This window comes from Anguilla rostrata, chromosome 2 (genome assembly GCF_018555375.3).
Source record: "Anguilla rostrata isolate EN2019 chromosome 2, ASM1855537v3, whole genome shotgun sequence".
Classification (NCBI taxonomy): domain Eukaryota; kingdom Metazoa; phylum Chordata; class Actinopteri; order Anguilliformes; family Anguillidae; genus Anguilla; species Anguilla rostrata.
In genome coordinates this window covers 16,139,725-16,155,095 of record NC_057934.1, presented here as the reverse complement: position 1 = coordinate 16,155,095, position 15,371 = coordinate 16,139,725, and the positions used below count along the sequence as shown (strand labels likewise).

Below are 15,371 nucleotides of genomic sequence, written 5' to 3'. Positions count from 1 at the left end.
GAACATATGTGCGAGGTTAACTGCTAGAATGGGAGAACTGAAAGTAGGCAGCCTAAAACATATGTAACACTGACTTTTTCCCAATTGAATGCAAGTTAAGGCAAAAGTAAGTTTTCAATTTGTTAGCATGAATTAATACACATTCAGGCTGTCAAAATTATTTGGCACTAATAGTAGTTTTATGATTGTTGTAGTTGGTTAAAAATGTATTATATTTGTATTCCAACGTTTACAGTCACTGTACACCAAGCATTGTATTGAAGGTATAAGTTATATGATACACTGTCAATGAAAAGAGGCTGTGTGATATTTAGCATGTTGTTATTTTCTCACCTGTGGACTGTGTTGTTATGTGGCCAATATGATCACTTCTACTGCATACTGAGAGCTCAATGTTGACTTTGAGACTTTCTTTTTTTTTTTTTTAACATTTTCTCAATTTGTTGAGACTGGGTTCTTGTTTATTTGGTTTTAACACCAGGAAATAACATCTCATTCATTCAAGAATTCAAACATGCCTTAGTGTCTCTTGCCTACTATCTTCAACTCTTCTGCGCACCCTCTTTAAATGACACTGCAGGTTGAAATACTTTTTTTCTGGTCTACTTGCAGAGGAGACACATTGTGTTTTTCCCCAATGTCAGGTTTGAGAACAATTCAAGGGTCCTGCCCACAGTGCTTTCATCAATGTCTAGCAAGCACCATGTGATTGAGGTAAATATATCTGGTCGAATAGAATTTTTTTTAAAAAGCTTTGCTTGAGACTCCATCCACTCAAAAATGGGACCCATTGCACCTCCATCTTCTGAGCAATATATTGAAATCTCATCATATACACTGAGGGAAAAAAACATAATTCCATCGTTTAGCTTATATTTCTTTTCAAACACTTAAGACTTGAGGACCCCAGCATGTTGCTCTGTGACCTCAGATGTCCCGACCCCGCCCCTTCCCCTCCCCAAGTGTGAGGCAGAACACGCGTGTAAACCAGGGGGTGTCGGCAGGATACAGTGCGTCTCTCGATCTTCATGCTTCCACAGGGAAGCAGCCAAGTGCATCGCCTGCTCAGCAGGGAAAACAACAAATAAACGAACAAAAGAAATCTGCAATTTAAGAGTCCTTAAATTCCGTGCGCAAGAATTCAGTACTTCCCAGTTCGAAACTTCCCAAGCGGGGACGTAACCTTTCATAAGCTTATTTTGCAAAACAGTGTTATTATTCGGCAAGGGTGTTTTATATCCACAGTACTGGAGATTCCTATTCGTCACACTGTCTCCCGGCTTTTCCACACACAAAAAAATACACATCTTCACAAGCGTGGTCTGGATACCAGGAGATATCTTGGATGATCCTGTCTTCTTTTATAAAATATATAAAATTGCCCGCAGACCTGGAGAATAGATTAAAACAGAGAATAATCATACACAAGAAGCCAAATAATCAACAATAACGAGCCATATTATTTACACTCTGAAGCTGATTGATTAATGCTGGGACTAGGCTAGATGCTTTGGCATTGCTTTGGAATTTAGCACCACACAAAACATTTATATTGCCGAGTATACACACCTGCTCTATGGTGCCAGAGGGACTATGACCACAGAATGAAGGCTAAAGAAAAAAACAAAAATAAAAATAAAAACTGGAGATGGAGGTGAAAAGGAAAAGAAAGAACAGAGAAGAGAGGGTCATTCCCACAAAGTCCAAGGAACCAAAACAGAATGTAAGACAGAAATATATAGTACATGCCATAGAAATAAACTGTAAATACTAAAACTGTATACTGTCATTATTAGACATTATTTCTATAAAAATAACTCATTTATAGCAGAGTTTGACAGAATTTTGTAGTCAGCGTATGTCTGGATCAGCTGTAGAATAATTTGTTTCCAAAACAGTGAACATATAGCAGTAATAATTGGACACAATGTTATGTCTTCTATACAGTAGCCATTTTGGGAAAAATTAAATCAGTTTATGATGTTGCTTTCCCACTTTTATAGATAGCATCCTGAGACATGCCTGTAAATTACTCCACACTAAAAGCAGGACATTGCTATACTAAAAACAGAAGGAAATATACTCACATTCAAAAAAGCTGAAAACATGTACAGTTATGAACTTGCATTAATGCATAGCCTCATATTCTGTGGAAGCACTCATTATCTCACACTGTTGTGAGACTGAGATTAAGATGAATACTTCACCCTTTAAAATTAATATGAATGGATATTATAAAATGCTTTTGGATCCAAGCTAAGTCATCTGATATCTGCTCAATATGGTAGTCATTCAATTATATATTTCATACTTCTATACTTATATATCACACTATTTTACCTTTTCCTCTAATTCTTTTATCTGTCGTTTCTGTGCTTCTATCCATTCCTCCAGCTCTTTTATTCTCTGAAAAAGAGTTGAAGAGAAAAGTCATTAGTCAATGGTAAAACTCCAGAAAATTCCACAGAAAGTAGACTGAGAAACTGAAGTACATCTGGACATTGTTTTTGTAATTCTGGAAATAGACATTGTTATAAAAGAACCACAGCTGAGTGAATATAATATAACACAATATCTTCAGTGCATTAAGAAGAACCAGAAGTTTAATGCTTTGGGCAGCATATTTGCCACTGATGCCTTATAACTATGGTGCCAGAGGGTAAAAACCCTAACCAAAAGTCAGACCACCTTGATGAATTGTCTATAGACTGCATCTGAATATATGGATTTGTATGGTGGGGAGGGGTGCATTTTTGACACATGTACTGCCGCGGTGAATAGCTTTCTCATTTCTTGGAAATCAGCAGGAAACCAAGCAAAGCTGTTTCATGTGACTGAGGTCTGAGGATTCAGACAGCTCAAACAGATCATGATACGACATATCTTCTGCAAGCAGACCGTGGCCAATCCTCTTTGGCGGGGGGCTTAGTCTTGCTGCTGGTTAGTCATGTCAGAGGCTTATGGTCATGTTCCGAGTCTATGATAATATACTGGAATCCTCTGTAAGCATGTTGGCTTTTATCCACAAAACATGACCAGGCATGAGGAATTCTAAAACAGGCAGAAAGGCATGCTGGCTTAAGGAGGAGACAGTCACACTGGTTATATGCAAACGAACAGCTGACTTGTTGAAAGGCTGGATCAGTTAAGGGGGCTGGAAGGGGGTCCAAACATTTACATTTTCACTGGTAATGAAATCTGCATGAAATCAGTCAAAGCAGTCAGTGTTTTCAATGTCACCTTTGATGTTACAGATTTTAATAATAAAATCTAAGAACTGTTTTCTAACCGGTCAGAAATAGCCATGCTTCAGTTATTATACAATTGTATGATGTGTTCATACCCTTGTGATACCCACAACAAAAGAAAAAGAAAAGTATGATATTTTCACATACTGCAAGACTTGGTTGACAAAAATGTTACAGTGAAGACAGTGAATAATTTAAAAAATATATTTTATTTTTATTGAATGTCCCGTGTAGTGCAACCAGAATGCAATAGAGTATACTGTTCCTGAGATTAATACCAGAGACCCGTGACCTGCACAGGGGACAACAATTAATTGTGAATGTCTTTAGAGGATATGGAAAAAATATATATATACATTTTCTAATGGATTTACATAAATCAATACATTATAAGCAGTTTACAAACTTATAAATAGCAACCTACGCTACATTGTGTGGAATCACTATCTGGAGTTTGTCTGGGGGTCCTAAAAAGCATTGGGCCAGTTTATATTCAAGTAAGGGGTTAAAGAAGACAAGAATGCTAAGATGGAATCACACGATCTTTTGTGAGATTTTAAGGTGTCACATTCGACATGATAATGCCCTTTTCTCTGTGGTTAAAGCTGAGCCATAGAAACTCTGGGCTTTACAGCTCAGAGTATTTCCCTCCAGGGAACGTCTCAACATGGCAGGGCGGTTCTCTTTATCTCGGAGAGAGGGCCCTTTCTCTGGCTCACGGAGCTCACTTTTAACTGGCACCGAGCAACAGGGTGACCTTTCATCGCCTTCCCTTTTAATGCACTATTGATCAGGGCAGGCCTCCTCTGCGTGATTCATTAGAGCGCTGTAGAGCCGCAGAGTCCGTTCGAGACATCGGGGAGGATCCCTTCTCCTTTTTTCCAAAGGAGTCATTTCAGGAAGGAGAGAGCAAGGCAAAAAGCAGCATTGCAGTGCATAACCTTAGTTATGATGATACATGTAAGGATTCTTGTGGAAGGGGAAATGGGTTGGATACTGGGTCCTCAGCTTTTTCCCATTCCCGTTGATTTTGTTGATTTATAACCAATTGATTAGAGACACTGTGCATTCAAAATCATCATTTTTAATAGTTATAAACATACAGAACCAAAGAAGAGAAATACATAGAGCCAATTTATTCAGTTGAGATTTTCTAATCCTGGAAACAACAGTTCTTTATAAATTCTCATACTGTCCTTTATAGAAGTAGTTGCTATTGATATGTAGATTGAGATGTAGTTGCTAAGTACAAATTATGAAAAAGTAAGTATATATCTTGTGGCACTAAATGTGAGAAAACATGATTGTACAGGGTCTTTAAATATGACTTAAATAGAGCGATATAAAATGTTTGTGGGTAAATTGCAGCATTCTCAGATGGAGTTTAAACCTATATGTTTAAACCTAAAACTCTGGTGGTTTGAACCACCAGAGCACAGAACTACATTGCAACTGGAACAGCTAGTCCCAATCTGTGAAATAAGGATTGACTATTCGAGTGGTAATTCAGTTCTGTGGTCTAGGGGTATGAACTCCAGCTAAACATGCAGCAATTGACCCAGGGGAATCCCAGAAAAAAAATATTTGCAGTGCATGTACACACTTGGTTTTGTAGGCCACCCGGAAGTGTTTTCTGATGGAATGCGTTGTTGCTGTGAGGACCTCCTACCTGCTGGGCGTGGTGCACCAGCTCCATCCTCTCCCGCAGGATCTGGGAGTCCCTCTCCCTCAGCTCGCTCATCACCTGCCTCTTCCACTGCTCCACGGCCTGCCGCAGCGTCTCCCGCTCCTCCTCCGACAGCAGCTCCGACATCTTGGCCCCGGCCTCCTGCTGCAGGGCGTCGAACAGCATGGCTTCCAGCTCCAGGATCCTCTGTGTGCCAGAGTCAGTGGCGGAGGGAGGAGCATTGTTACACAGAGTGGCCACAGGGTGGCACTGTCACTGCCATGCATTGGTGGACACTTTTCCTAACATCCAACCACAGCCCTGGAGCCAAAGTGTATGGGGGCTTTCATTCGATGTCATTTCATGATCAGTGAAGGTTATTGCAAACATCTGCTAATATTCTCTCACAATATTGTGCTTAAACAGACTTTTAACACAATGCAGGTTTGGTTAATTGCCATTTGCTATATATCTGAGCTCATAATTTTCCACACATGGTTTAGTTTCAACGAACCAGTGTTCAAACAACATTTATGACTTTGCTGACAACACTTTAGACAGCTATTGGTCTATCAATCAAGGTTAAGTGAATATTATGAAATGCCTTAAAAGGAATTATTTGCCATTTCAGAAAATGAAAGCATTCACTGCCTGTGAACTGATTTGCTTAAATGTGTTTTGATGAATATGGAACATTAATTCTAACGTTTCTGATATATCCTGACAGCAAAAGGGTAAAACATTCCTCACAAGACTTTAAAAGTGTATAATTAAACAATCAACAACTGGTTGTACATCAGGAATGGCGAATATGTTTGGAATGAAAACTACTATTTACTAAGGGGGTTGGCAACCCCTGTCCTAGAATAATTGCTCTCCCCACTCACTTTTTAACTACTATTTAACTACTAATTATTTTTTAGTCTACTACTCATGTGGCGTTCCCTATTATGTTTGTGAGGATAGATTGGTTTGATTGCCTAAAATTATATATGTACATACATACATAAAATTAAACTACTTACCTTATGTGCTTGATCCATTGACTGCTTCCTATAGTCCAGCTCTTCATCCAAATATCCTTTCTGTTTACTGAAGAGATCCTTTAGATCGAAAGTCATGCAAATGATTGTTACAGTCTTTCATGCAGTAGGCACTTGACATGAAACAAAAGATTTGCTGGAAGTCATTTTACCTTCTCATTCTCAATGTCCACCATTTTCTGCTGTAAAGCTGATTTGGTGACCTCTATTTGCTCGAGCCACTGAAAGCAGGAAATGAAAATCAGGTGGGTACATAAGTGGCACGAAGGAAAACTATTTCTTAGTTAAAAACCACAATAGAACATAATCAAATCTGTTTCGAGAAGTATCATGTTGTTCATCTCTGAATCATTCAATACAAACAGATACAAGGCATTGTGAAAACGTTTCAGTCATTTCCATTAACATTGTCTGCTTCCTTTCTCATAATAAATAGCAATTGAGAAACAATTCTTCACAATAAACAGATAATTAACCAAACAACGGACTTAAAAAATTGAAATATAATAAACCCTAGTTGAATCTAGAGTAATACCTTTTCTGCCAAGGTCAAAACAGTCCTTGCATGAATGACGACCACTTGTTCTTCGTTGGTGAGATTCTGCGTGTTAAGAGTATAATAGAACATACATCAACACACATTAAACATACTCATGTAGAAAGAAAGATACAGTCCATGGGCCATATTTCGTAAGGATTTTTGCTGCCTTTGTAGAGGCTAACGAGACAAATAATGTTTTTCCATATTCGCTAAGGTGCCGCAAACAGGGGTTTGTGCTGTGGAAACAGGAGAAATGTGGCATCCCTAAAATTTGGGTTAATGCATATGTATTTGAGGTTGCTATGATGTTAGACTGGAAAAATGTGGGAGGAGAGAAAGGAAATTTATGCATATGACCTGCTACAGCTGTTTTGTCATGGCTGGAGGCCACTGCGACAAAGGTAATTGCGTTTGTTTTTTAAGGTCTGTGACGAGCGTGTGTCGACTCCTCCAGCACAAGATCAGGATGGCCGTTCTTAAGAGGAGACAGCTTCAGCAGGAAAGAGTTGACATAAATTTAACAGTTTTTTGGATTTTGTTTATTTATTCAGAATATGTAGCCTAACACTATGATATTTTATTTCAAACAGCTTTGACATGTCAGTAGTCATTAGCTGTTTGAGTTACATCCATAACTTAATGAAGTCGGATACAATTCAAAACAAGGTAAATGCTGTCTGATGTTACGTTCATAACACCTAGTCGGTATAATTGTATCAGGGGTGTGGAATAATTGTAATGGTAACTGAAAATTCCCTATAATATGTGTATGCAGGTTCTTATCTACACATACTAATGTTAGTCAAGGAAACACATATCCAGTGGCAACGTGAGACCAGCCACATTCTCAGATTATAAAGCATGAGCCTTTATTCATGAACAAAAATACTTGCATAACCATTGACACACAAGCAAATTCATAACTTACTGTGAAGTGAGTTGTGGTAATGTCCAGATAGATGAGGAAAGCTGCTATTATTTGTTTCTTAAAACCCAGGTAAGCTTTTACAATGCAAATAGCTGACAATACAGACCATTCTGGTACGTGCTTAATGCCTGTGACCAGGTAACTGTTTCATTTTCATTAATCCAGAAGATGAGGCTATGTCAACCTAGCAAACAGATTTGCTGAATGCAATTAACATTAAACACTGAACTAACTTAAAGTCAAACATACTGATGAGTAAAATTAATTTCTTTAATATAAATTAAATGCCTTTTAAAATGACTGAGGTCTCCCCAAAACGACACTACAAGTTTATAACACCATCTAGTGTCCCGAATCTCCAAATCTGAAGTCCTCTTCATTATACTATTTAGTTGGCATTCTGCAAACATATAACACTAAAAAACACACACAGTTTGTTATAGCAACTCAGAGGTGGCATAACTGTAACAGCTGTTACATTTATACAGATGGGGACACCATGTTTTTTTGGTCACCTAGCATCTAATTCCCGCTAGAAAAAATGTTTTTTTTTGGAAATATTTCCAGCAAAGGGTATCACATTGCTCCATTCCTCTGGGAGGTGGTAGAGGACAAACCTGGAATGGCTACGGTAGCTGCATTGTACATTAAGTTATTGACCGTGTTACATTTATCAAGTGTTGCATTTATGGCAACTGTCCTCCTGCGAAAGGAGAGAAACTTTTAAAATCTTTTTAAACCACATGACTCTTTCATCTTTTGGAACAGTTGCCTGTTAGAGACGGTGACTCTGGAGATGGTTAGTTATTGGTCGGCGTTAAACAACTTGAAACATTAAAACTGTGTTCTGAAGTTTTTACTAATGAGACGGATGAAGATTTAAAGGCAACAGTGCCTGTCCATTGTATCCATGGATCCCGAAATCTGTCCAAAATCCAACTTCACAAGAGATGGAGTGGTATAACAATGTTGCTTTCCTGACATGCAAAAGACACATCTTAAATACTAGCAGTGCATTTAAATGAACCGGCTACAGCTGTGCTCTTTTACATAACCAGTCTTGGTAAATACCCTGTTAAATTGAAAACGTGGCGACGCAGAATCTGCAGAGCAGGCAGTAATTTGCAGTATGCTTAGTAAATATGGCCCTAAATCCACAGACAGGATGGTCACATTTATATTCCCCAACAACACAATTAAGTGAAGCGGTCGCAAGCACACATGTACGCACATGTACATAGGAAAAGCAACATACACTTACGGCGTTATCTCCTAGGATATCCAGCTTTTTCATGAGCTCGGTGATGACGATATCCTGTTGGAAGGATAGCAAAGTGGGTAGGATCATTCCCTGTCCTGTGCAGAGAGGGGGAACTTCCACACCAAAGACTCTGGGGAGGTAGGCAGGTGGACTCACCGAGAGGCCTTCTGCCTCACAGTACACCTGCAGGGGGCTCGTGCCCTCCGGGAAGTGGATGTTGTGGAAGTTGATGGCTGGGGATCTCCTCTCCCGCTCCTGTAGGAGAGATAAAGGTTCCTGTTACACAGTGTGGGTCAGACAGACGACACGCGTTCCCACTTTCATCACCCTGAGACGTACGCCTATTGGAATTAGCCATGGGATAGTGAGGCTTCATTAACCACATTATTGAAAAAAACAATCTCACATGCTGTCAGCAGCTTATTCTTATGAACTAACACCTCATGACCGAACACTGCCATCAATTCAAGTCAGCAATCCATTCGAAATGCATTTCACCTCATAATTATGAAGACTCAGCATAATGTTTACAAAGATGTCCTGATTATTGGCTGATCTGCTCAGAACAGCTGAAAAAGCAAAACCGCTAAGTCCAAAACAACCAAACAGACAGAACAACCAAATTATGAATTGTGATCTTTTACTTACTTCAAGTTCTAAAATACGGAATTCTAAAAGTTCATTTTGGTCTTTGGCGTCCTGAATGTCGTGCTTCAGGCGAGATTCTTCCGTCTCCATAACTTTGATCTGGGAGAAAATATTCAACGCGAGCATTTAACTCAGAAATTGGAATATTTGAAGGAATACATTTTTAGGCTGCTGCCATGACAACCCTCACGCCAGACTGACCTTATCTATGAGTTCTTGGTTCCTGCGATACAAGGCTTGCTTCTCCTCAATCCACTTCACGTCCTTCAAGTGCATAAAAAAGGGGCACTAATAAGCATTAAATTAACAATTTCTCACCCACAATGACAGGGTTACACTGAAGCAATGCCAAAACAGGTTTCATATTAAATTAAAACTTCACCTGATTTCACAGTGCCACATCACGTGGAAGGTTATTTTCATTAGCCATTTTGCACAGGCATCGCAATGGTTTAATCCCTGTCTCTAAACAAGCTGGGAGAAGGTCTGTACCCTACTGTTTCCTGTCATTGGGAATTAAAGTCTATGGGCATGTCTTCCACAAAACCATGAGGTTTAAAATTACTGAAGAGGGAAGCGTCTCTAGTCCATCGTTGAAGTGCTATTTCACTCAGTCCATCTGGCATTGTCACTCAGAATTAACAGTGGAGGCAGTTCAATGAACCTGCTTCTACTGTCAGAACTGACAGCCTACAATTCATTTTCAATTCAGTCAATCCTGACAGCCATTCACGCACTTTTTTTTTCATCTGGAATAACGTGGGTGGATTGCCTTTCTAAGGGGGACATGTATAGTGTTGCGCTCCCTACAGCATATTTATCTCCTGATAAATCTTCATAAAATGGCGTATTTGACTTGCGCCAGAGGAGCCATCTTAATAACAATAAACGTGGGGATAGGAATCATTGTTGAGTTACCAGGAGTACACCAATTACTCACACAAAGACCCTTGCATGCCATGTGTAAAACTGTGCTCAGGGCATTCTATGCAAATGCAGTCCCCTTAGACCAATAGCATTCTAATGGTTATGATACCTACACTGCACTGCCCATGCAGCACTTTGACAAGAGTTGCACATTTGTTTCCCTGGCAGGACTGTAGCACGATGCTAATGATGGACGTTCCCCAGTGTGATTGCCAGCTCATTGCGCAGTCGAAAAGCCAGCCGCAACAAGTGACCTCCTAAAAGCTTTTTCAGTCCAACGGACGCTGCCATAGGCGCAATTCATATTCAAAATGAACACATTAGCGAGATGCAGCTAACAGGCCAAATTTGAAAGCAGTACTGAGTTCACAAGGGAGACAGATGCATTAACTAAGAGAATGGGTCCAAACAAATACCCTTCTTTCTCAAAGGTTTCTAATGATAAATAATGTTTTGTATTAAGGATACACTATCTGGAATCAAACCATCTTTCGCTGGGCAAGGTTAAAATAAAAGAACCTTAAAAAATGAGGACACATGAAAGAGACCATAGCATAGCAGGTGATATTTTCTTAGTGGCATAATTGTCAGTTCTCTTACAGTATGTGAATATTTCAAAGCACGCTTTACCTGGCCTTGCTGGCACAATGCACATTCAAGGTCTGCTATTCTGGTCTGGTAACGAATGAGTTCTGCTTGCAGTTGTTCTCTAGTCTGATAAAATGAAAAACAAATACAATAAAACATGCTGTATTGTTAGAAAACAACAGACTTAGTGCATCTATCATTTCTGAAGGATTCTATATACAGTAAATGTTTGAAAGTGTGAGTGATTGCTGGATATACTGAAGATACACATGTTAAATTGCAATGCATTTCATGAGAAACCTTTCTCTACACTCTGTCATTGAATCATCTGTAATGTAGCTCCATCCTGTATTTGCAGCTCTGCAGAGATTCTGGGAGACACAGATCACAGTAAAAACACAACTTCCTGTCTTCAGGAACCCGCAGTAGCCTGTTCTGTTCAGTAAATGATGTTGGACCACAGTCAAATTTGATTTACGCTCTGTCACAAATAATCTACTGAAGAATTAAGGTTGACGTCTGTTTCTCTCTTTGTTTGTTTGTTTTTTCCCCCTGTAGTTTGGTGTTAGCACATGTCGGCGTACCTTCACTTCTCTCTCGGCATCAAACGTTCCTCCAACTTGCTCCTGCAGGAGTGCGTAGGCCCGCTGGAGAGCCTGGTACTCCATGGTCAGCTGGCGAAACCTCAGCTCCGTCTCCTCCTTGATCATCCCCTGCAGCGTCAGATACACAGAGATGCACAGATGCACAGGCCCATAAACAGAGACACATACTCAAACACACGTTATTCACATGCAGATGCACAGACACAAAAAGAGGCATGCAGCCACGCACAGACGCATACACACATATGCCGAGTTTGTACAGACACAGAGACAGACATACAAACACACAAATGCACAGACACAAACATACAAAGAGACAGAGACACAGCGATGTACTTTACTGTTAGTTGTTTGGAATAATCACAATCTATATTTTATACAAATAACATGCGCAGTAACACTTCAGGGATCTACAAATACCTGTACCATAACTACTTTGCAGCTGATTTAATGGAGTCTTTATTGCCGTTCTAATACTAAGGGAGATACGTATGTACTTACATCTTCCAGGTCATCGTCTGGTGTGCAGGGCGTCCTGTCTGTGTGGTAGGAGATAGAGGACCCATCGGAATCCAGAGAAGCTTCTTCATCGTACCCAAAGAATGTCTCCACGACCGGCTTCTGGGCAACAGGAAGAGATCAGTTTCCTTGCCTTGATGATGCAAGTGTACAGGCTAGCACTTTCCGAATACTGAAAACCTGGTTTTGCCTGTTTTTTTCTGATACATATACTGTATTAATGACTGCAAGGTGGTTGTGAAATTCAGTTAGGCTGTTAGGATGTTGTCCCTCAGGGTGAATAGATCATCATATACTGCGTTGCTATAGAAAATGAGAACGTGATCACAACTAACCTACCATGTTAAGTAAAAAAGTAATACTCATCCAGTGCTTGTGGACAAACAGGGAAGGAGATGCAGTGTGATAATGAAGGTTATGAGGAAAGGCTTTCCTCAATGCGCATTTGGGTTTGGGAGCCATATTGCTCTCATGATTACCTTACAGGGCTTGATCATCCTCTTCCTCTGTCGCCTGTAGCGCAGAAGCATGTCCCGTTCCTGAAACAGAACCACGCCCACATTAGAGCCATGCTGCTCGTCGACAACATAGATTCTCTACAGAGACCAGATAGTTAACTATGCATTCCTCTCTACTTCATTTTACTGTATGTCATTGGACTTGAAAACCAGAGTTTCTGGTGCTCTATTGCTGTTTTTGCACACTCAGGAAGAGGCATGCCAAAGGACAGAAAAATGCCTTCGGTACTTGTATTGTCCTTGACCATGCCTCTTAATGAATATTCATGAGATTCATCAAAATTCCAGCTTCAGTTATAGAGAGAAAACTTTCAATGTTTAGAATATAGAGCAAACCAACTGGTGAGGCTATAGAATCTTTGTCAACATTACGTATACAACGTTATATATTGGTGGCATAGTAGTATTTGTTTACATTTACATATCCCACCTTAAAGCAGCCATGGCAGTACTTTTTAAGGCAAGGTTTATAATTGACTCAGTTGAATGTGGAGCACTGTAACAAGGCCTTTTTGATAGCATAACTAGCGTAAGAAACCCATTCCATCAAACATTCCGCTGTAAGGATAAAATTATCTTTTTGTTCTGGTAAATTCCCAACGACACAGGGAAAGTTATGACCATATCAAACTACAGTAAATATATGCTAACTACTTCACACTCAATGGCATTGAAAATGTATAAATTAAAATTTGAATGCTAATAGGGTTTAGGAGATGCACTCAGGTTTACTGATTTAATTATCAGGTTTAAAAATGGACACTTATTCCCCTGCTCTCAACTTACTTGTGAAACTGTGAAGTACCAATGCAAAATGTTCAATTAAATGTTTCTGCTTTAATTTCTTTAAAATTAGTTGTGAAATTGGAACATTAATTTTCAACATTTACTTACAATAACAGTTTTCACATATCCAGCTGTCTCCAGTGCCTAAAAAACAAAAGATGAAATTATTCAGATAAAATATCCTTTTCATTAATTTTGTATTTATATCGCAGCATATCTTGTGTCATTTTATATACATAAAGAGCACATTTAAATCTTGTGTATTTTGTACTCAAGTGCAATTCCTTTGAGGCAGAAAATGAAATGTAGAATCATTGCAAAGAAAACAACATTGAAGGCCACTACATGTAGAACATTTTGTGCATTTTTTCCAACTGAGTCACTGGATGAAGGCACATTTTTGATAAAGGCAAAACTGTAATTTCCTTAATAGAAACATATGTCTTGAATCTTGAATAGCATGATCACAAATAACATTCAGAAAGCTATTTTTTAAATTCTAAATATGCTTATTCCCCACAATTCTCCCCAATTTTTAATTCTTGATTTTAAATAGAGGCCGGCCCCATCACTTCAACTCCCACCATTGTTTTGGGAGTTTCCACTGTTTTAGTCCAAACATATCAAATTATGTGACTGCACAAAGAAAGTAGCTCTCTGTAATTTCTACTAAAACAGCAGGATAAATCCATGAGATCTGAACCTAACATAGTTTTTTTCCCTCCCTGGATTCCTGAATGTTTCATTATGACAGTTCTTTTTCCAGGCCTTGAGGTCAGAAGGTGAGGGTGATGCACTGGCTAATGAGGAATGCGGTGGGAAGAACAGGCACAGGGGGGCTGTCTCATTGGATGCACGGTACCTTCGACAGCTCATCAATAATGTTCTGCTGCTCCAGCACCTGCAGTCTGAGGAACTCGATCTCCCTCTCCTCCTGGGTTTGGTCCAGGTCGTTCAGAGAGCTTGGGCGCCGTATGGTTCCTACTTTTTCTCTCTGCGGAGGCAGTTAAAAGGTCAACCGCACTTCGGAATGACGAGTGACATTCCGGGAACATATCTGGGAATACTGAAGTAAATCAGTGAGTGTAGCCTATGATTCAATACCTGCCATGCCGCTTACTTGGCAGTTTTGAAACGTGTCCCTGTGATTGTGAACGGAATGAATTTTATTCGACGTCGCTCAGGTACAGAGAGCCGGAAGGAGACGACTGAGGCATTAGCAAGCCAAGGCAGTGACACATGGATAAAGCACTTCATCTGCAAACCTGACAGGTACTGGGAACAGTTCTAACATTTGTGTCACTGAAGACCTTGATAACCCACACAGAGTCCTATGTGCAGGACTAACCTAACCTATAAAGAAAGCTTAGTTCTGTCTTCGAATGAAATCATTACATGTTTGACTATGCCGATCCCACACTATGATACAGTATGTTAATGAGGAATAGGTCAAAATATGAGATATTGTATTATTTTTTTTTGTTCTTTTTTTTTGAAAAACCATCCATTCTGGGCCAGACAGTTTGACATGGCATCAAATTTTAACCAGAATCTGCCGACATACCCCCACCCCCCTTAATATAAATCAGTGTGTTACGACAGTATATGGCAGCTGGTGAACAGTGTACCATTTCAATGTTCTCTTGGGTGAGGAACCTCAGCTTGTTCTCCATACGTTTGTAGGCATGAAGCAGCTCCTCGTTCTTACGACTCAGTCTTTTGTTCTTGTCCATGAGAGGCTTGTACTGACTCTCAGCTTCTCGAAGGCGCTTGAGCTGCAGATACACACACACACACACACACACACACGCACACGAGCACGCACGCACGCACGCACACACACACACACATGCACAGGGCTCAGAAAGACAGGTCATAACAATAGATACTATCACCGACCCAAAACCACCTGTTGTAATCTCTGTGGATCCTACACCACACTCATGTCACTTGCTGCACTCTCTGAGATTGACTTGTCACTCATCTGACTGGGGGAGCCAAGATAAGGGCTCACTATCACCATCATCTTCTGTAGAAAATCCCCGCCATCTTTTGTGGAGATGAAACCACTCACCGTGACTGCTTTTCGGCAG

General features: G+C 39.9%; 1 protein-coding gene across 7 annotated transcripts in view; it reads right to left on the bottom strand.

Annotated features, from left to right (window-relative positions):
• Nucleotides 1-375: 375 nt before the first annotated feature.
• Nucleotides 376-15,371, bottom strand: part of jakmip3 (Janus kinase and microtubule interacting protein 3) — a 45,315-nt gene continuing 30,319 nt past the window's right edge. For 3 of the 7 annotated variants that reach the window (XM_064320775.1, XM_064320778.1, XM_064320777.1), the window contains 18 exons: nt 14,907-15,053; nt 14,141-14,272; nt 13,387-13,422; nt 12,454-12,513; nt 11,957-12,076; nt 11,435-11,563; nt 10,893-10,976; nt 9,537-9,599; nt 9,336-9,434; nt 8,844-8,942; nt 8,688-8,741; nt 6,493-6,558; nt 6,110-6,178; nt 5,940-6,017; nt 4,918-5,121; nt 2,341-2,406; nt 1,570-1,642; nt 376-1,390 (listed from right to left, as the gene is read on the bottom strand). In XM_064320775.1, the coding sequence (XP_064176845.1) occupies nt 1,592-1,642; nt 2,341-2,406; nt 4,918-5,121; nt 5,940-6,017; nt 6,110-6,178; nt 6,493-6,558; nt 8,688-8,741; nt 8,844-8,942; nt 9,336-9,434; nt 9,537-9,599; nt 10,893-10,976; nt 11,435-11,563; nt 11,957-12,076; nt 12,454-12,513; nt 13,387-13,422; nt 14,141-14,272; nt 14,907-15,053 (1,557 nt within the window). In that variant the 3' untranslated portion in view covers nt 376-1,390; nt 1,570-1,591. Of the gene's footprint in view, nt 1,391-1,569; nt 1,643-2,340; nt 2,407-4,917; nt 5,122-5,939; nt 6,018-6,109; nt 6,179-6,492; nt 6,559-8,681; nt 8,742-8,843; nt 8,943-9,335; nt 9,435-9,536; nt 9,600-10,892; nt 10,977-11,434; nt 11,564-11,956; nt 12,077-12,453; nt 12,514-13,386; nt 13,423-14,140; nt 14,273-14,906; nt 15,054-15,371 lie in introns of all 7 variants that reach the window. The other 4 variants (XM_064320776.1, XM_064320773.1, XM_064320772.1 and 1 more) reach the window with 3 other exon arrangements.